Source organism: Aricia agestis, chromosome 4, assembly GCF_905147365.1.
Source record: "Aricia agestis chromosome 4, ilAriAges1.1, whole genome shotgun sequence".
Classification (NCBI taxonomy): domain Eukaryota; kingdom Metazoa; phylum Arthropoda; class Insecta; order Lepidoptera; family Lycaenidae; genus Aricia; species Aricia agestis.
This window is the reverse complement of record NC_056409.1, coordinates 19,096,140-19,117,391: the sequence shown is the minus strand read 5'-3', so window position 1 is coordinate 19,117,391 and position 21,252 is coordinate 19,096,140. Positions and strand designations below refer to the sequence as shown.

Sequence of the window (21,252 nt, the reverse complement as noted above, 5' to 3'; positions counted from 1 at the left end):
AGTACCCGACAAAAGTGAACAACAGTAATTAAAAGTTAAAACTTAAAGTTCTTATCTACTTGTAAGAAAGAAAATAAACAGCCGAAGTGTCTCTCTCGTCTTTATTGTCTAAACACACTAGGCCGAAGTTACGTGGCGTAAATTCCGCATGATTCCGCCTGCTATGTATTTTAAATTACCGATGACACACTATTCCGTCGCGTTACGTACGTAATATTTTGTATGCGTTTGACATTGCGAAGGTAATCGTGCGGAATTTACGACGCGTAACTTCGGCCTAGTGTGTTTAGACCATAAAGTTAGCGGAATAGAGAAACAAAGGCCTGAGCAAGAGAGATGTCACTATCAGTAACACTGCGTGGTAAAAAGAGACGTGTGATACATGACAGCAGCACTCTTTTTTTGACGTCCAGTCGGCACGTGCCGCACGTTGACAATTTAATCTCATAGAATTCATGTTCAATCGTGCTTGTGTAAGTGTATACGTACACACTACACAAATTTTTCACACAGATGAAAACCAATTTCGGTTTCGTTTGACAGCTCAAGATTGTTGCTCTATTCCGCTAGGTATATTAACTTTATGGTTTAAACACTAAAAGTTGGGTAATTTCTTTGCAAAAAGGAGGGATAGGCTATCAATAAAAGTAGTTCTTGTAAAAATGTATTTATTTCTCCCTTTATTACGCTCTTCCTCTCAAGCAGACTTATGAGTCCATTTTAAATGTGTTTTTGAAACTATACAATGAAAAACAATTTAAAATAAATATCGCCTTATAATATACATAAAAATAAACATAATATACACTTCAGTATTCAGGTTTATTGTTTATCGACAATAAAATATAAATAGTATTTAAAAACTAGGTTTTTAAAGGAATAAAAAACAAACGTGCTAAATAGCACAAAAACAACGCTTCAAATCGTGCATATTATTTCGTGAAATTTCAAAAAGTAAAGACCTATATTTTAATGTTTTAATAGGTAGAAAAACATCTTACTATTTTTAATTTGAATGATTCAATATTTAATTCTATTTTACAATAAGTTTAGACATGTTTAGATCATGTGTACTTTTAATTGGTGGGATCATGATAAAAGAAATTCTACAAATATTTTATATGGATTTGACAAAAATTGACGAACAGTTGCTTCAACAGTAGGTAGGTATAATATTATTGCTGATGTGGTGGTGGAAGTTTATATTATTATTAAAAAGCACCCACTTTCAAAATATTGTACCTAATGGTACTGTATCTAAGGCATAAAATAACTATTGTACAAGCTGTCGTAGGCCATGTTTAAAATATTATTAGATGTGAAATATTATATTTATAAGCTGAACCCAATCAAAATATTCATTTTAAAAAATATGAAGTCGGCGCGGTCGGTGGCTACTTCAGTAATTAAGTTTTAGCCCTTTTTTGCACTGGAGTGTATCTTAACCTATTAAATGCGTGGCGGAAATATTTTACGTGATATGATTATAAAATTCAGACCTATTTTATAGTTTAGCTACATTTTTACAATATCTACAACCATAATAAACGCTAAACAAAATAATATTTTCACAATTTGTACAAAAACCAACATTCCGATTACACTTTTAATTGCAATATTTTTAGGACTAGTTCGAAATAACTTAAAAGGACCTACGCTTATTCTAAACGAGGAATAATTTTGTACAAAACGATATTCGACAATTTAGATACAAATCTCTATAAGACGTAACATCTAACCGGAAAATCTCACTAACTGTACATTTTACCAATCTAGGAAACATTACATCTAAAGTCTGTAAAGATATCGTCACTTTAGTAGAAGGCAAAAATAGGCCGTACTGAATATCAGCGGAGGTAGGCCCGGAAGTCGTATCTAAAAGTTAGTCACAATGGAAATCACTAAACGAGACTACGGCACGCCCATCAACTCGAGACACCTTCATGACATCGGTATTTCGGCCGACAGACGGTGTCTGGACGACGCCCGCGTCCCGCAGGTCCCACAAGTGTTATTGCTGTAACCAGAGTCCGACCCGAAGGACGAGTCCCCGCTCGGCGGCTTAGGTGACGCACGGGGTCCTCTCCAGCACGCTATGCCGGGTAGATCTCCCCCCGGCCAGGCTCCGCCCCCACCTTGGATCGGTCCAGTCGGCCTCGCACCGACCGTCCCGACTTGAGGGTATAATCTCAGCAGTGCATCCAGCAGGACACCCTCGTGAAACTCGGACGGGTCCGGCGGATGGACGTGCCTCGGCACTCGATGCGTCCTCCGTCGTTCCAGCGACTTGGGTCGTCGGTCCAACCTCTGATGTCGAGGTCTGTGCGGCAGGGACTGCGGGGCTGGCCTGGAGCACGTCCGACAAGGGATCGCTTCGCCGACGAGGCTCAGCTCGTCTTCTGCGAAGTGGTCGTCGCTGTGAACGGAGTCGTCGGATCTGTGCGGGAGCTCCTCGTACAGGGGAGCCCCGCAGATATCTCCGCCGCAGTTGCCTCCCCGCCACGCGCTGCCGGAGTCGCACACGAAAACGCGACCTTGACAGTTTGGCCTCTTTGTCTCTACCATCTACAAAAGAAAGAACAATTTGTTAGTTTATTCAAAATCTCATATTACTAGTGTTGTATAATTATTAGTATTATATTTATACTAGAACTAGAATGCAGGGTAAAATAAACACTAAGAGTCAGTCCACACGGTGCGTTGCGTCAGCGTTGTGTCGACGCAGCGCTGCCGTTGCGTTGTTTTACATACGAATAACCAAGATGTTCACAAGCACGCTGCGTCGTCGTAACGCACACATGACGGACAGCAGCCGCCGAGACGAAGCGGAAGGAGTGTTGACGTTGACTGCTTCATAATAACGCTGCGATGACGCAGCGCCCGTGTGGCCGGCTACGCGTCATACCGCATTTATACATTCGCACGAATAGCGAGGCGAATGACGAACACGAATGTGTAAACAGTGCGCTCGCTATTCGCCTCGCACTTCGCCTCGCTATTCGTGGCATTCGCGTTGAGAGCGGTTTTTCGGGCGCGAATCAAAGGGCACGAATAGCGAATACGAACTTACTGTTTACACATTCGCCTGCATTCAGTTGACAGCTAGCGTCCGACCCTACAGGACGTACATAACAGTACAAAGCCGAACGTGCATAATATTTGACTGTACACTGTACTGAAAATAAGTCTATTTTTAGTACAGTGTATATTAAAAATGTTATCATGTTATTATTATGTTATAGTACAATGTTATTAGAAAGTAATTCTCCGAGGCCTCTCAAAATGTGGTCACACGCTCTTTACTACTACCCTAATAAACATACAGCCTTAGGACCAAACACACCTTATTCCTCATTTATTTAAGTATCTGATTTCAATAAAAAACATCTATAATTATTTATAGTTTTTGTTTAATGGTTAATTCAATGTCGAAATCGGGGGCAAAATCGGTGTTCTCCGCGTGTCACACTCTGTTCGCGCTTACGGAAAGCTTTAATAACTTTTGTATTCTATTCATTAGCATAGAGTGTAACACATCAAAATAATCTAGATTAACTGGGCTACCTAATTCCTAAAATAAAATAATGTTATACCTTAAGTTAAAAAAGTTAATAGGCATAACGTCTGTGTCACACGATTTTGCTAGTTTCACGAGCGGGTAATAAAACTGCACCTATCTTCCAAACGCGACGACTTGTGGTTACACGTTTTAGCTGCACCAACGCTCGGTGTCTTTCCAGCATCAGTACAGGGGACTTAAACCCTCGTTGCTTCAAAACAAAGAAAATATAAGATAAGACATTCCTTAAAAATTATGTGGTCGCTGTGGTCACGTAACTTTTGCGAGCATGTTTTGAATGATAATAATTTATAATTATGACACTCATATCAAATTAAGGAATATGATTGAGATTATTTCCTAGTACTTTGTTTGTTTATTTACCTATTACTTTAATCATAATTCTAAAAAATGTAAAATTTTCGTAACTTTCGTGGCACAATTTTCGTGGATTTTCACCCATGAAAGTTACCTAGTGACCTACGAAAGCTACGTAGGCTGTTTTGTACACCGTTTTCCTATGTGAATTAGCTATAGTATAGTATTTCCAGCTATGGTTTTGGTACCCAGAACTAATTTTTCGCTCTACAAGCTTTTTTTGAAAAAAACAAAGCATATGTGGCTTTATACATCAATCTACCTTCTGATCTTTTCCCCAAATATATCGAATCTGCTTCTGATTTAGTGGATTTACCTGAATATCAGTATTTTACATGAACAACTGATACTACATCCTCAATACAAATGCAATGCGATACGATACTCAGACGAGGGCGAGCGAAGCGAGCCCTCGTATATATCCTACAAACTGAATCGAAGAAAATATTATGATCTTGTGTCCTAAATCTCCATATTTAGTTGAAACCCCCCTTATATGACCTCCTTAATCACTTAATCTTCACGAACTTCAAATAAAATCACCTGAACCTCGAAAAAATCACAGCATTTCAGGACCGGTTACTTGACAGATTAAGCAACAAATTAAAGCTCCATGCTCTTTAGTATTGTTGATCTTAATAAAAACTGATTAAATAAATAATCATTTATTTTATTTTTTTAGGAAAAAAAGATTTCAATTCATATTTTGTCCCTAGAAAATTCAATCGTAACTTTCGTGGAGTTTGTCGCAACTTTTGTGGGTACCGAAATTTCAAATTTGATTATCTCAGTAGTTTATGGACCAATCTACATGCCTTAAAGATCGTATTTATTATCTTTAGAGCACCTTAAAGGTATTTGCATTTATTTAAAGAAAACTCGAAATAAAAAATTCCCACGAAAGTGACGCGGAGAATCATTTTTGAAGAATCACTCAGCTTTATTACAGTCGTTTCTTTTCTTACTATTGTGTAAACTTATAAGTCATAATTTAAGATACTTACTTATAACTTATTAATATACATTATACATACAAAAAGATTTTGTAGTTAGTAAAGTAGGTATATTATTATATTTATTAGTTTTAATATAGTATTTATGAGCGCGTAGCTCGCCGATAAACTGCTATGCAGTTTGGCGGGCTAATATAATAAGGAAATATATTTCGGTTTTTAATAAAGATTTATTATTATTTAGTATTATTATTATTATGCAATAAAGATGGAGTGGAGTGAAGGGCGAATTTTAGAATTCCTATAATTTTACAAAAAGAATGAGCTCATTTGGGACCCAAAATATCGCTATCATAAATTTCATATTTCTCATTCAACATCGCTATCATAATATGAACACGTCCTCCATGTTCGTGTGCGAATATCAAAATGAATCACCCCACGAATGTGTGAACGGTAGTTCGCGACAACATTCGTATACGAATGTTTCGTGGGATGTTTCGTCGAATGACGAGGCGAATAGCGAACGCGAATGTATAAATGCAGTATCAGGGTTGATTCAGACCGCAACGCGACGCGTAAACGCATTTCTAAATTAGTATGGATTTGACAGATTCGCAAGACGTCTCACGCAATTGAAATCTGTCAAATCCATACAAAATGCCGCGCCGCGCCTTGCCTCACCTCGTCGCGTTGCGATCTCTGAATTTACACTCAAACGGCAGCGCTGCGTCGACGCAACGCTGACGCAACGCGCCGTGTGGACTGGCTCTTAAGCATATTGATTTTGTTTTATCATAAACATAAATCAAATAATACGTGACAGCTAATTTAAAAATTTCTTCTCACTTCGAAAAATGTATGCAAATATTATACATACAAAGTTCGCAAAGTCTTAACCACTCACATAAAACATTTACCGAGAATGGGTCTTAAAATAATAAACGTACATTTATTAAGTCTAAGATATATATTGTCTACAGCCGCGTCATTTGTCGTCTAAAATAAAACCCCCGGTCTATGGACTACAGGAGATGAAACATTTTACACGTATTTATGAGTTTCTAAAGAAACGAGTTTTCAGCCGTTCGCAGTTCGCAGGAAATTAAAGCTATTTGCAGCGAACTTCAATCTTTCAATACAACATAAACGTGAGATTTCATACTAATAATTATAGGGGTCGAAATCTTTTTAGGATGCGACCTCATATCTCATAATAATTTAGGTAACCTTTGCACTGTTCAATTTTTTTTCTCGTTTTGTTGTGACTTGTGACCAAACTAACTGGCATACTAGAACTGCAGTTGGCGTCCATAATTATTATTGTTACCCGATCAAGTAAGTTCATTTAAACACTAGATGAAGCCCTCAACACCGTTGCGCCAAAACTCGTTTATCGCGCGGGAACCGTACATTTTCCCGGGACAAAAAGTAACGTATGTCTCTTCACGGGACTAAAAGTATCTCCATGCCAAATTTCAGCATTATCGGTTCAGCGGTTTGGGCGTGAAGAGGTAACAGACAGAAAGACACACTTTCGCATTTACATAATACAATATTAGTATGGATTGAACCATACAAATAAAGGCAAATCTTTTTTGAACGACACGGATTCCATATTTTAAAAGAACGATTTTTTACACAACAGGTAGTTTTAGAATCAATGCTTTATTCTCCCTCTAATTTTCCAGATGAACGCACACGCGACACGACGGTCTTAAATAACTCTCAATAACATTTGTATTTTCCCCTCTTCTTGGAAATCATTTAATCTCTGGACGATAGTTTATATAACGTCGCGCGACGTTTGTCTCATTACTCTTGAACGGAAAATATTTTACGTCCCTAGTAATTTTCATCTTGTATTTTTCTTTTTCTTAGACCCTATAAATCTAAAAGATTTTCTTTTTATTTTACACGTTTCGTTACTTTTATGTACATAAGTACAAAAATGGATTTGTCTTGTCTTTTTGTTTATTACTAAGCTCTACTTCAAGTATCAGCATAATATCTCTACAATATTATCTTCAAAACTTTTACACGATTTTTGAGTTTATTTTATCCCTACAATTTACAAGTTCTAATATCAGTACCGTATATTTGTTGTTACTCTATTCCTGCCAGCTTCGCCTATCTCTTAAATTTTTAGGATCGTCAAATCCTACAAAGTTTATTAAGCAAGCTACGCTTTTCCTCACAGAAGACTCTTCGACATTCTTAAGTATAATATAATGAATTTGTAACACAAATTAATCACCTCTAACTGTGGCTCCATGTCAGGTCTCATTGGTAATGGTGGTCTTCTTGGCAGGTCCTGTAGATCCTCGTACAAGGGCGCTGGAGGAGGTACCCGTCTCTGAGACCCGCAATTGGACTTAGAAGGTAGCAAGTTGGTCACCTTCCGCTTATGTCTGGAAAAGAAAAAAATATTTGTTAAAACAGTCTGAGTACTGTATTTATATTAAAATTTAATTTTGTGAAAATGTAGGTATGTGTACAGAATATTTCTTGTACGTACAAATCAAGAATTTATAAAAATCAAAAAATATTTGAAGAACATCGTCAAGATAATCGAATCTTCGCAAAAAATATTATTCACAACGATAACAATATTATCGACGAAAAAATGAATGAAGATAATTAAATCTGTAAACCGTTCAGGCGTACAATTTCTTACTTCATTGAGCAAAATTATTTCGATTCACAGCGAATTATGTTCAGTGGCTTATTTATAAATGAATTAGACACGGTGTTTAAAGGCGTCGCAAGAAATAGTAAACTAGCCGAGGCTTCTTTTGTTGAAGTTTAAGTACCTTCGAGAGATGGAAAATTGCATAGATTGGAGTTTGGAGCAAGCTATAGGAATTATAATAGAAAAGGTAAATTGAAAATGCAACATTGCGTGTAAAAATTATACTTGTAAGTAAGTACTTGCTTTGTAGACTAAAGCCATTCAAGTTGATGAGTCCAACTTTGTCTAACAAGGTGCTATAGAATTAACTACTAAAACACTCCCCGTCACGTAAGAAAAGCTATGTGCTTTGCTCTAACATGAGCTAGTTAATATTTAACTATCATTTTTCTAGCCACGAACTGATAAAAGATAAGAGTAAAGACCGCGACCACCCGAGACGACGCTTACTGACTCCAAAACGTTAACTGATGGTCAAGAAAATTGATTTGCCGGTTTTAGTGTGTCCCTTTGTATGTACATAATATATATACTATTGTAAAATAGTGTTCTAAAATTTTATCGTTTTGAAAATTATTATTGTCATACAAAATAAACAATATACCTACACATAGATATTAGACACACATAATAGTGATAATAGCTACGAAAACATTGATGACAAATTGGCTTAAGTTGAATAAAGTCAACATTAATGTTTACAGAAATAACACAATTGGAACCCTTAGTAGGAATTAAAATAGCTCGTATGGATGTATCGTCAATAGTGATGGGAATTTACGACACATCGATAAAACTTAACTATAAATCAAACTGAACATGGCACTTCAATACAAACGAACAGTTATTTATTACTCAGATCTCGTCTCCCGACGACGTATTTCGGTTGTAAATTGTAATAAAAACTCTAATGAGCTTAAGTCATAATTAATTTCCTTCGGATATTTTCTAATCTACTGGAATCCATCTCGAGATGGACCGATAACGTTAACATCTAGATGCTTTATCTTACATAACATCGAGATTTTATACCGGTTCCTATATTTATAGTAAATGATTGTATAGAGGCGAACGTACGAAAGATAAAATATACTCCGGATGAAGTAATAAAATTTTATTCGCATTTTAACACAGAATTCACGTTATATTTTATCGAGGAGCATAGATGCATACACAAGAGGCTAGATGCTAGATAGGTCGTAACATATGATCTAAACAAAGAAACGTCGAGAGACTCGTCGCATACGAAGATATGGCGTCATATATCACTGAATATATCTTACGTGTAACAGATCTGCAGAGTATATGAATACATTTTGAAGGAGGAATGCAGCCGGCGAAGCCCATGGGAGGCAGAAACATTAGGACACCGTAGCTCCCAGTCATGCATAATATCTCAATAGCGATGGCACAGATAGTTTGTGTCAATTTCTCCTAAGATACCGACGTTCCCCAGTACGAGAAACAAGTTATGATCCTCAATAAACGTATATTTGTAATGAATCTTTTCTCATGATTAAGAGATGCTTTATTATAACAGTTGTCAATTATATCGTATTTTATGTACAGACATGAACTTGTAAATTAATATGTGCTGACATTGTTTCTACCTCAATGGTTACTTAGAACCTTTGAAAAAGTTCACCTTTTTCAAAGGTTTGAAAAAGTTCACCTTTTTCAAAGGTTTCGTCAATTTGACGTTTTCAAAATATCACACGAAATGAATTTGAGTGTTAAAATTTACACTAGACCATATTAGCGTCGTTCGTATCACACGTCGCAGCTCATTACCTCACTACGTCGACAACAATATCGATACACGTCAATCAATCTCATAATACGTCTAAGCAATTAGTGATGCCCCACTAAGTACGGGGTATCGAGAAACCAGATATCGAGCTCATTGTGGTTATCGACAAAACGTGGTGTGAACGATTTAGCAACAAAGTATACATTTACATTTGATTGAGTTCGTAACGGCATGGTAGGGACCATTGGTGTCAGCAGTTCATTTTCCCATGCCTATAGATATTATGAGGCAAAAGATTTTAATGAACCATGTATAATGAAATATACGTAAAATACACAAATTTACTCAGTACAATCCAAATTATTTTATTTCCAGTATCTAAAACCGTTGGTTCATTTGAAAAACACTTTTACGGCGCCTAATTATAAATCCCACCGAAACCAGCACGAGGCTAAATGCATCGTATGAATTCATTAGCGAAAGCAAATAATCCAAATGGATAAATTCGTTAAAAAATAAACAGGGAACGCAATTATTTGGCTTAATTACATAGCGGTAAATAGAGCAGTGTTTTCAATTTGTGCTTATGTAACGGTCGGCTTTTTAATTGACTCTTATTTCAATAATCCATGAAAACATGTTTACGGCATGGTGATTTGTTTGAAATATATAATTGTGTCATTTTGCGTGCACTAATTGGCTGGAATGGTGTACTGATTAATGTAATTAATAAATTAAGGATTAATTAATAATAAAATACAATAAAATATTGATGAAGAATAATGACAACTTAGAGCGGGTGCTGGGTGGAGTAGAGTATGCGGAGGATCGCATTCTGTGAATGGGGTTGAACTCAGAAAAGCATGGAGATTATGATTTTGAATGTTGCCGGGACTAGTATCAGTCCAATTTTTTTTTTGTACAAAATGGACCAATATGACTCCTAAACATCACGGAGGCAAAAGGTGTTGCCAATACTCGTAGATGCTCTTGTAATTTGGACCAAGAATATGGCATACTAAGAACTATAATATGTTTTCATCTTGTTAATTATTAGAGATCTTGGAGCCAGACTCGAAAACAACTTGTTAATATTGAAATTGAGACAGTGGATTCAGAAGCAATTTCGTCGAGAGACGGACCCAAGTTCGGAACTTTAATGTAACTTCGATATGCCAATGTTCGAACTTTTCCGACTGGTTAAGAGTTCTAGTAACGGACGTTAACACGAACTAACTTGGGGAGCCCTGTTTACTGTCTTAAACTTAATTTATCATTTCATTGCATTCAAAATATAACTAATTAAAATCTAAACAGACAGAAAATTATTAAAATTTCAGGATTCTCGCCTTTAAGATATTTTCACTAGTCAAAGTTATATTATTTTGTTTTTGTAACAAAATATTGTGCTAACAATAGTTCGCAATTATTATGTGACTAAAAACTGAAAAGTTATGTGCCATAATTATAAGTAATTATCTTTAAATTGTATTCATTTTGATCTGACATCTGTTACGTTTGGAGTTGGACGTGTGAAGTGCTGACTCGCAATTTTAAATTTAATTGTGCTTAAATTATTTTCCACTTAATTACCAATTATTAATTGTTTTCACTATCATCATTTTTATTTTGAAGTAATTTTTTTAGTAAAAACAGATTATTTTTAAAAAAGTAAGTGGTTTTTTTAGTAAAAACAGCTGATTATTAGCGACCATTATAATATGAAACTTACTTAGATTTTGAGAGCCAGTAGAGTGGAACAAGTTAATGACAAGATTATAGTTTAGTTCACCCAAATAGAAATCATGTATACAGCACATAGAGCATTACATACTGAAGCCATGCGTGAAATTCTTCGGACTATTCAGCTCTTCGAATGAATTGAGATATCATGCAAATTCGTGATTGTATGCAGATCACCAATAATAAGAGGCCTGCCTTACTATTAGGCACTGATATAGATAGGTGGAAGCCAATAAACGGAAATGGATCCTGTACGTTCAAGATACAATCTATATTGCTTTGAGTTTATGTGTCCAGGGATAAGCCAACCGTAGTTCACTCTCCATAATGAGAAGAAACAATGGGGCTTAATAAAGACGTTATGCCATACGCGTGTGTGACCCTATGTTTCCAATAATCATCGATGAGATCAAGATCTTTTTATTCTGCTTCAGATATCGTGTTGAGATAAAGGTTTCGGACAATGTGAACGAGTAAACATTTCTGAATGAGAAATAAAACATCTTATTGTTAGTCCAATTGGAATGCTTTATATAGATCTTAGAATCAGAAAACTCTCATTTGATCGTCATTTCATCGAAATTATTATTGTAATTCTCATCACATACAATGCTTATTGAATTTATTGAGTGTTCAAATACAATATAGTCGTAATTACAACTGCTACCTTCATGTGTGCTGGCCTCTCAGAGTTAAGACAAAGCGACCCTGTAAATAGTCCATTGTGCTATCCTGTACTGTGGAGAGCCCTTGTCGGGTTTATGCGGGTTTTTTTGAGTGCACAACTCCATTGAGAGCTGTTTGCACAAGGACTTTGGTTCCGTTAGATCTCTGATATAAGGTTTTCGATTATTCTCACCACTTTTATCCGACGATTTCTTATATTATATGCATATTATTGTTTGTTATTTACTTTTACTTAGGTACAATTTTCTCATTGCAGGTTTACAGTTACTATAACAATTTATGTTTGAATTCTAATTTGAAAAAGCTGGTAAGTATCCTACTTGTTTTCTTTTCAGTTTGTACACAAAATAATCATTACAATGAGATAAGATTAATTAATTATTCATTCAATTTCTTGGTTTGAAATATGCGTTGATAAGTTTAGGTAAAAACAATTATCCCGGAAAACAATGTTGATTGTTGATAGTATCATCGGAATAGGGTTCGTAAATTATTAACTAATTACAGTGCAGGATGTTTGAATATTCAAAGGAACGCTACATTGCGCAAGAGTCCCGCCCTCGCTGTCTATTGGTCGGCCATTTTGAATACGGCCAATCACAAGCAACACGCTGTACAGTATAATTTTGGCATAATTAGTCACGCATGAAAATAAAAAACGTATCACACTACATGTAGGAAGTTCTCCACTGCATTGTGATAAAAAGGTGTATCACACGGCTGTGAGACGATTTGTCGAACACCACAAAAAAAGGTATATTTTTGGACATGATATATTTTTTTAGAATTTACAAACGTTTAAGTTTGAAAACAGTAAAACGTTGAAATTTGATTATTGTAACCGGTAACATAATCTTTTCTTGTTCTGGTACTAATGTACTGGCGGATTTAGCAAGTGGTATATGAACAGAAATATATTTTAAATTTTAGTGTAGTGAACACACTTAGTCATCGACACAGAAGTAAATGTGGGAGCTCATAACAAATATTATGGACAACACAAAACATGTAATGACTATCGAATAATGTGAAAAAATTACATAGGCGCCAACTCAAAATTTACTTACAATTTAATGGATACACTTTTCATAACTTTACTTCCATTAGCAGTTTCTTAAAAGGAAGTCAAACATGCATCAGATCCAGTATTGACAGTGAGGATTAATGAACAATAAACGGACGGTATGCTGCCATATTGTTCTAAAATAGACTATATTTTATCCTGCAAAGCGTAAACAAACAACTTACTGTTTGTTTAGAATTTTACTTTAATCTTCCGTTCGGTATTTCCTGAGCTAGTTCTAATTTTATGTCTCCCGAATTAGCGTCATTCTTTCCTACTTCTTCTCTTCCTTTCTTAGGCAACCTGTGTTGAATACGTGTCATATTTGTTTCGTTGAATTCTTACCGGCTTATATTTTAAATATTCTCTATAATAATTATATTATAGTAGATGTGTCACTAACACATTAAACTGTCTTGTAATGTTTAGTCTATTCGTTACCATCTTGTTTTGTCTGAATTATCTTTTCAGTATTAATTTGCCAATAAGCTTTAACAATAATTACCAGTCTATCGCCGTCGTCAGTATATTGTCACAACCTACTTATCATATGGAAATTAACTCCATAAATCTCATCACGTCAAACTGTCCTGCCGCGTGACGACGTGCGTATTGTGACACGTATAATTAAAACTTTGTGACGTGTCGCTCACAAGATTTCAGCGGTTTCCATGGAGTTAAATTGATTAATAATAATAATTGAAAATGTAAACACGGAGTTTAATGTATAGCATGTAGATGTAGTTTCCAATTTAACAGAAGCAAATTATGCGGACAATGAAATTGTAAGTTTATTTTTGGCTGTGAAATTTGTAACGTAGCTCACGATAAAAACAAAAGAAAATCAACAATGAAAAAAAGCAGATTCACAAAATTAAAGGATATCGCTTATCAGTAAGTTGTATCATTAAAATCATTTGAAATGTTGTAACTTCTAGCTAATCGATATTTTGTAAAAATATCTTCATTCGCTACAGTCTGTCACTCGTGGACCGAAAAATATTAAAGTTTGGATTAAATCTTGAATGGGTGACAGCTACTCCAATCAACTTTCTCAAGCCGCTGCCGTGTGTGACGACGGTTTGAGCGCCGATTAAAGTGTCACAAGCCGGCACGGGGGACTCCTCGGCTAATAACAGAGCTTTGTCGCTTTTTCAAAATAACTTTAAACGGCTATCGGAGAACGAACGACGTGTTAACGATATTCTGTTTCAGACAAACGTTTTGGATTTCAAAATTGTTTGTAGATATGTGGATTTGGCTGTATAACTTATTAAGTGACAGTATAAAATTAAGACTATTTAAAATGTAACAAGCAATTCATGCTAAACGTACCGAGCATAAAAGTGTAGGTATATTGTGTTTATGAAATTATTTAGAAAAGTTGGAGGAAGTTAAGAATAATTTTACTTACTTCCAAACTAGTATGGCTCCAATAAGAACACCAATAACTAGCACGATTGAGCAGAGCGCGATGGCCGCCGACGTCTGTAGCGATGGCCCGCTGTGGTTGTACGCGTCTATCTTCTGAAAAAACATTACAATAATCTCATTATAACAATATTATAAATGCGAAAGTGTGTCTGTCTGTCTGTCTGTAGGTATGTTTGACTATCTGTTACCTCTTCAAGCCACTGAACCAATTTTGCTGAGGTTTGGTATGGGTCCCGGGACACTTTAACTCAAAGTATCCCAGGACCCTTAGTACGGGAATCAGTATAGGACTCAAAGTCTTTAAGTTCCGGGAAAGGACATATACTACTATAAAGGACCAATACTGTTCATCTCGAAAAAATGTACGGGACCCACCACCAACAAAATTTTGACGCAAACGGAATTATTGCGGGCGTCATCTAGCAATATAAAATTAATAAGTTGAGCTGAAGATAAATTTCTTTGTAAAGCAATTTACTGCCATTAAGAAAATAAAACAGCGATGGCATAAAACGACAAGAACGTGAAACGAAATACCTGACTAAATTGTAAGCGTAAGAGTTAAACCATAATATTATTTCCAGAACCCTATTAGGAGTATTTTACTTCCAAAGCAAATTGTAGAGAGACTAGACATTTCTTTATTTAGTTAGAAAATAAAGTAAATAAACAAGATATTTTTTGTAGTGTCTGGAAAATAAAAGAATAGTTACTTATTAGCATATATAGGTGTGTAAATATGAAGAGAGCTTATGTCAAAACCTTTAATTAATTAAAGTTAATTAATCAACGAGTCTCTCTAAATGCGGCTGTAAAACGGGGTAAAGCATTAAATGTGAATAACAAAACAAGCAAAACTTTGGAGCATCATTGGACAAAAAAACGTTAGCACACAGTTGAATACTCATTATGACACTACCGAATCTATTCAAGCCAATATAAGCTCTATATACATACATGAATGGGTCATATTGCTGTAAGTTATGACAAATGGATGAAATTGTGTTGCTGGAACATTTCCAATGTTTCACGTATCGAATTATTCTCCTATTGATATTGGCTGTGATTAATTTCCAAGAGAAATGGTAATGTAAAGCTCTATATTGGCTGCTAGCTACTATGTTCTACTATTTGTCTTACCCATCGACAAGATAATAAAGCGGCTATGTTGAGTTATAACGTCGTGTTTAGTAAGGAAATAAAACACCAATACACAGAGTATAATAATATATTTATTTATTCTCCTATGCTACGTCGCGTGTCGGCGGTTCTCGATCTGTCTTACAAATTTTTATTATTTTAATCAAAAGAACGACTTGTGTCCTATCGGGAGTATACATTACTATCTGGTATCCGCGCGGAATATACTATCTAGTATATTCCGCGCGGAATATCTATTCCGTGCGGCTTCGCCCGCGTAATTAGTAATTTCACGGAAACCGTACATTTTTCCGGAAAAAATAGCCCCTTCACGTTGTCTATTCTTCATGTGTGCCAAATAATATAAAAAATTGCTCCAGTAGTTCTTAATATAATAAGCAATTTCAAATAATTTCCCCCGTTTTTTCCCACATTTTCCTTTATTTCTTTGCTCATATTAGTCTTAGCGTGATAATAAAATATATAAATAGCCTAAAAGCCTTCCTCGATAAATAGGCTATCTAACACTGAAATAATGTTTCAAATCAGACCAGTAGTTCCTGTGATTTGCGCGTTCAAACAAACAAACAAGCAAACAAACTCTTCCGCTTTATAATATTATTAAGTATTAAGTATAGATAAAATGAGCTGTTTCAAATTTCGTCTATACAGTATTGAAATATCTTACTGTATTATCATCTTTGTTAGTAATTCAAGTAATTCATATAAATAAATAAATGAAGGGCACTAGTTTAATATTAAAATTGTGGTAACATAAAAAAAAAAACATCAAAATTACCCTCAACGAAAACATAATAATATTTGCCTATTAAAATCGTAAATTGCATTTTTAATATTACACCATAGACAAAATTGGGGGCACGCCATTGTGATAATGACGAACGGGAGTTTTTGTGAACAAGGTGTATGAAGTTATTAGGGTAGGTGTTTCCTATATTAATATTATGTGATATTCCAAACACGCAATAGGGTGGAGAATCATTACTTTTTTTGTGTGCGGTCGGATATTTTTTCGAATCGACATTTTTTCTGTGTTCTACGATGTCCCAATTTCTGCAAACTGTTTTTTTCTCTTAACATCTCCTCTCCAGTAGGGTTGCTAAAAGAGATAGCCTTTGCTCTAAAGCGATACACCGGGCCTATAATATTTTGTTTTAGGCTCATTTTAAGTTTAATATTAGTAAAAAGTGGCAATTAAGTATTAAAAAACTTCATTCTACATTTTTGCTTTATTTCGAAATTGCTATTTTTAGACCGCTCGTGCTCCTAACAAGGACAATATTGAGGATATTAAAATATTACAAGTCGTTTCTTGGAATGGAGATTGAGGAATGCCTAAATTATTTGAGAAGCGCCTACGTTGGAACCGGAATATTTGACAACTTAATAAACATTTTAATAACAATAATTGTATAAATAATTCATCAACATTATAAACGTCTTTATTATTTAAAAGTAATTATAAATACGTTTAATCATAATGTTAAACTTACCTACAATAATTTCAAATATACCTACACACTGAAAAATCGGAATCTAAATATTATAGAGCAGTTTGCAATTCATTTCTATTTTAATATTGCTTTGTCTTGTCAACCAATGACGCCAATCTCAAATCTAACCAAATAACTCAAATCTAACTTAGGTGTATCAAAAAATGGGGTTCATGGCTGTAAATTATACTACCATAATTTTCCAGGCCATAACTTTTAACAATAGTATCTAATTTATGCAACAGATGTCGCTACTGACGCCATAAGCCATCTGTGTGTTTCGTCGGCTGCAGCAAACAAAACACAATACAGTTTATTGCAAGCACTCCACGCTCGGAAACAATTAACTTTTAATAATTCTTAATTGTTTGTTGCTACTTGCTAAATACTATAATGGTTCAGTGGGTTTGACGTTTGAATTTTTTTTGAGTTTTTTTTTTTTTTTTTTTACTTTAAGTATATAGTTTTAATTTAAATCACTGTTAACAAAACATACGAAAGTTTTTGTGTACAACATTGTCTTCAGTTTCCCCGATCCACAACCTTGTTTCGCAAACGTTATTGGTATGATAGCTAACTTTTAAGTTGCCAATTTCCAGAAAATAATTCCTGATATTTAAGAAACAATTGAAATTTGGTTAAAGGAAACTAACAAAAACGCACTTTGAAAGTATAAAACATTCCATAAGCACAAAACAAGAGAAACAAACCACGAACAAGCTGCTATTTCCTCGATAGCTACTTTAGATAACTTCAGCAAAGGTATAAGTGAAGCTTACGTTGATTCCAGAGGGACCCTAATTGAAGTAGACATGGGGAGTTGGACCTCTATGGGCTTGTTTCTCTATAATGCAGCAAACGCAATTAGGGTAAGGGGAGAGGAAATTATTATATATTGCGATAGGGTAGATTTTATCGAACTGGGCGTTATGTTTTGTACAAAGATGATAGGCGTTAGTGGGGGAGGATAAACGCATATTTAAATTTCTATTTTCTGTGAAATAATGTTATAGTTTTGTTGAAATTTCCAAAAAAAGGATTTATGAATAAAAAAAAAGGAATTTAAAAAAATGAATTTATATATACAATTAAAAATAATGGATATGATTAAAATAACAGGCTCTTCTCACGGTGACTATTATAAATGCACTAAATAAATTAGAACCGATAATATAATAAAATTGATAACAGAATGAGACAATAATATCCAATTAATAATTTAAATAACAACGATGGACCAAACTGCTCGCTCCATCAAGATGTCGTGATAAAAATTGAAGAGGAAACAGTAAAGATATCTATTGTCTGATCTTTTATCGGTTCGGAAAAATAGAACGGGAGGATATTTTATGATCGCCACGGTCACTAAGACACGGATGATCAGATAGCGCCCTTGGGCATTAAGCCCGAAAAAGGTAGGACTATTTGTCAAAACGTCTCGAGATCTGCGCAGGAATCCGTCATCGGGACAGAGGCATTTGTAAATATATCTTTTGAATCTAAGTATCAACGATTCTCGAACGGAACATTTTTGGACCGGACGCTAGGGCTGTCGATTATCATATTTGTTTATTATTTTTATTCTCTTTCAAGTTTTTAAACATTTAAGTTTTTATTTTCCCCCTTAAGTTGATGTGAAAATTTTATGCAGGTTTTTCAATTTGCTTACTTTTGTTAAAGAGGAGAATTTTCTTCAACGCAACTGACATAAAAGCAAAGAAAAGATAATTAGCACTTTGCGAATAAAATGGTCACCATTAAATTAAATTGTTTGAAGGAAAAGAAAAGAGATAGCGCGCCAAACTGCCGAAAGCGGTAATATTTTCGTCCACAGAAAATAGGACAAAGTGAAAATATTCGCTTGAAATATATTAAGCCGTAGCTAGTTTTTATATTTACGTCATTGAAGGCAAGGGGAAAAATATTCGGTCCACGTAAAAAGTTTTAGGACGTATTGTGATTTAATGATGACCCTATTACTCAGGAGCCCTTAATTCAATAAGCCATAATATTATATTATACTGAAAACGAAGTAAGTATGTTTTATACTTAGTTTTAAGTAATTTTAACTAATATATTTTATTGACTTAAAACTTTAGCCTGTGCTTCTTTTAACCGGCCTAGTTAAATTAATGTAGGCAGAATTTTGGAGATGGAGATAAGGATAGCCTTTTTTGTGGAATGGGTTCCATGTCCATTTTTAACAGCCTCTATATTTTTTGTTACATTTTTTTAGGTGCAAACAATAGACTATTTATTTAAAAAGTACTAATTATATTATAACAATTCATAAATATTTAAATACTGTTTCCTGGTATTAATAGACCATTTTTCTATTTCTTTACTAAAAAAAATCAGTACATAAGTAGATTAAAAATTAAAGAAAAAGTGTGTAAACAAATACCTCAAAGAATAAAAACTAAGGTTGCGTTATCATTCTAATATTATAACATTGATAAGTATATTATGAGTTTATTTTTGTATTGTAAATTATAATGCTCATGATATTAATCCTGATATAGCAGGTGGGGTGACACCTGCACATCATTTTAAAATTCGAAACCTACTTTTTCGTATTAATGGGTAATAGACCAATCCTCACCGGCGCATTATTTTTAATAGTTTGATTTAAGAATGAATTAATTATTTAATTAAGAAGCTAAAATAATTGTTAATTATAATTACTTAAAAATAAATTATACCTCATTAAAACTACTGTAAGACAAGTACGTAAACAGATTAGAGACCAAAGCTTGTTATGTTTTGTATTTTATAATATTGAGATACATCAAGAATATGGCGAAAAAAGAATTAAAGCTAAGCAAAATTTTCCTTCAAAATTATATATAATTCCACTTAACAGGTACATCAGCTTCCAGACATTGCACGTTTATAAAACATGATTTATTTTCTCGAGGCAGTGTGTCTGAACAGTAAACAAAAATGTGAAATTTATATTCAAGATAAAATATTATGTGTTGGGATTTTATTATCTACCTCCGCGAAGTATGTGACAACAAAGCATACCTGTACACTGTATAATATGTAGATATAGACAAAGAACTGACGCATGATCGTAAAAAATTGCGTAAGGATGGGACATTAAATGTTACGATTATCGACATCTCTTTCGTACCAGATTTTGTAAGACTAAGGGCCTGTTTCACCACTTCCTGATAAATGCCGGATAGGCTATCCACAATTTATCTGACAGACATCCCCATACTCTATCGGTCTAATAAAATGTGGACAGCCTATCCGGCACTTTATCAGGAAGTGGTGAAAAAGGGCCTTAGGGTAGTATAAATCCGTACATTGAAACAACTAGGTACATAGCAATCACTTCCTCATAATTTTTGATATCAACATTAATTCTTACGTGTTTGGCGTCGATTTACAAAAATAAAAATGTTAATTTTAAATATTATATACTTAATAGAAGAATTAAACACGAAAAGCACTTAAAAATTAATATCTATCGATATTTTAAGAGCACCTCACTAATTGCACTTAGACAGTATGACTACGAAGGATGTCATTGGTTTTTAAACAGAGTATAATTATGTGCATTTTTATAAGTGAGTCTTGCAGTATCATCTCAAACAATTAAAGAATTATTTCGAACAAAGAAAATGTACTCTAGGGTTGGACTCAACAATGAATATTTATGAAATTGTTAACATATTTTATTTGAACGATACGACGAGAATGGTACAGATTATTTAAATTTCTAACCTGTAATGTCTAAGATACTAAACATAAAACTTGTACTGCAACATAAAAATACATTGGTTTTTTTTTTTTGAAATGGTCTAAGCTACTGGTCTGGTTAAGACCATGGTAGTTTAATCGTGGCTATAACTATTCTGTTGCTAGTTGATTTGGAAATAAACAATGAGGGGGGCCTGGCCCCCTCCCCTAAAGTCACACGTGTGACATTCTAGACGGGCAATATTGGGGAGAGCTACGAAGAATACATTGGTGTTTTGTTGGATACGTTATTGGGAAATATATATAATTTCCAGTTTAATTTAGTGATATCAAATGTAAATGATTGTTGAATTTATTATAAGAAAATATAAATCTAAAGTAACAGCAAATACAAACATTTAAGAACTTGTTATTGTATAGTATGAAGTGCTATAACTTGTAATTATTACATTATTCACTTACATCATTGTGATTGGAATTTTATATTCATTTCTTTTATAATAATCAATGGTAATCAATATTATATTTTATGCTTAACAAAAACAATAAAATATAACAGAATCAAATAAAACAGAATATAAATAACTCAATGAGAACGACAGACAATATATTTTAAAAATAAAAATTC

General features: G+C 34.3%; 1 protein-coding gene across 2 annotated transcripts in view; it reads right to left on the bottom strand.

The window, feature by feature from the left end:
* Nucleotides 1-885: 885 nt before the first annotated feature.
* Nucleotides 886-21,252, bottom strand: part of LOC121726394 — a 30,724-nt gene continuing 10,357 nt past the window's right edge. For both annotated transcript variants that reach the window (XM_042113745.1, XM_042113743.1), the window contains exons 3-5: nt 14,240-14,352; nt 7,148-7,301; nt 886-2,565 (exon numbers count right to left, since the gene is read on the bottom strand). In XM_042113745.1, coding sequence (XP_041969679.1) covers nt 1,942-2,565; nt 7,148-7,301; nt 14,240-14,352 — 891 coding nt within the window. In that variant the 3' untranslated portion in view covers nt 886-1,941. The remainder of the gene's footprint in view (nt 2,566-7,147; nt 7,302-14,239; nt 14,353-21,252) is intronic.